This window comes from Corvus kubaryi, unplaced genomic scaffold (genome assembly GCF_017639235.1).
Source record: "Corvus kubaryi isolate FWS band 111438036 unplaced genomic scaffold, C.kubaryi_AGA036_p1.0 37387, whole genome shotgun sequence".
Lineage (NCBI taxonomy): Eukaryota > Metazoa > Chordata > Aves > Passeriformes > Corvidae > Corvus > Corvus kubaryi.
In genome coordinates this window covers 13,302,180-13,302,715 of record NW_024581129.1, presented here as the reverse complement: position 1 = coordinate 13,302,715, position 536 = coordinate 13,302,180, and the positions used below count along the sequence as shown (strand labels likewise).

Sequence of the window (536 nt, the reverse complement as noted above, 5' to 3'; positions counted from 1 at the left end):
GCGGGGCGGCGGCCTCACCTCGAACTGCCAGTGGGCCGCCTGCAGCAGCTGCTTGGCCTGGTCGGCGGCGCATCCGGCCGCCAGCACAAACTGGTTGATCATCACCTGGTGCTTAAGTTCGTCCATGGCCCCGGCCCCGGCCCCCGCCGCCCTCAGGGCGCCGCCAGCACGGCGGGGCCGGCGGCTCACGCCAATGTTTACCGGGCACTGACTCACGGCGCCCGCCCAGCCCCGCCCACGGCCGCCCGGGGCGGGGCGGTGCGGCCCGGCCCGCATGGCGCCACTGGGACTTGTAGTTCTCGCTCACCGCGCCGTCCCGCCGCCCTGCCCCCGCCCGGACCACAACTCCCAGCAGGCCGCGCTTTGTTTGCGGAGCTCTCGGCGAGCGTTGAGTGACGCCCGGGGCCGGCCAACCGCGGCCCGCGGCTCGGTAGTACCTGACCGTATATGGTCAACAACGGCGCGGCCCCCAATGGCAGCGCGGCGGGGGCGGGCAGCGCTCGGGGCGGGGCCGCGCGGTCACACGGGCGCGGGCG

The 536-nt window shown here is 75.9% G+C and overlaps 1 protein-coding gene across 1 annotated transcript in view; it reads right to left on the bottom strand.

Annotated features, from left to right (window-relative positions):
- UBALD1 (UBA like domain containing 1) overlaps positions 1–319 on the bottom strand; it is an 8,399-nt gene extending 8,080 nt beyond the window's left edge. Inside the window, exon 1 of the mRNA XM_042037395.1 lies at positions 19–319. Coding sequence (XP_041893329.1) covers positions 19–276 — 258 coding nt within the window. The 5' untranslated portion in view covers positions 277–319. The remainder of the gene's footprint in view (positions 1–18) is intronic.
- Positions 320–536: the final 217 nt, after the last annotated feature.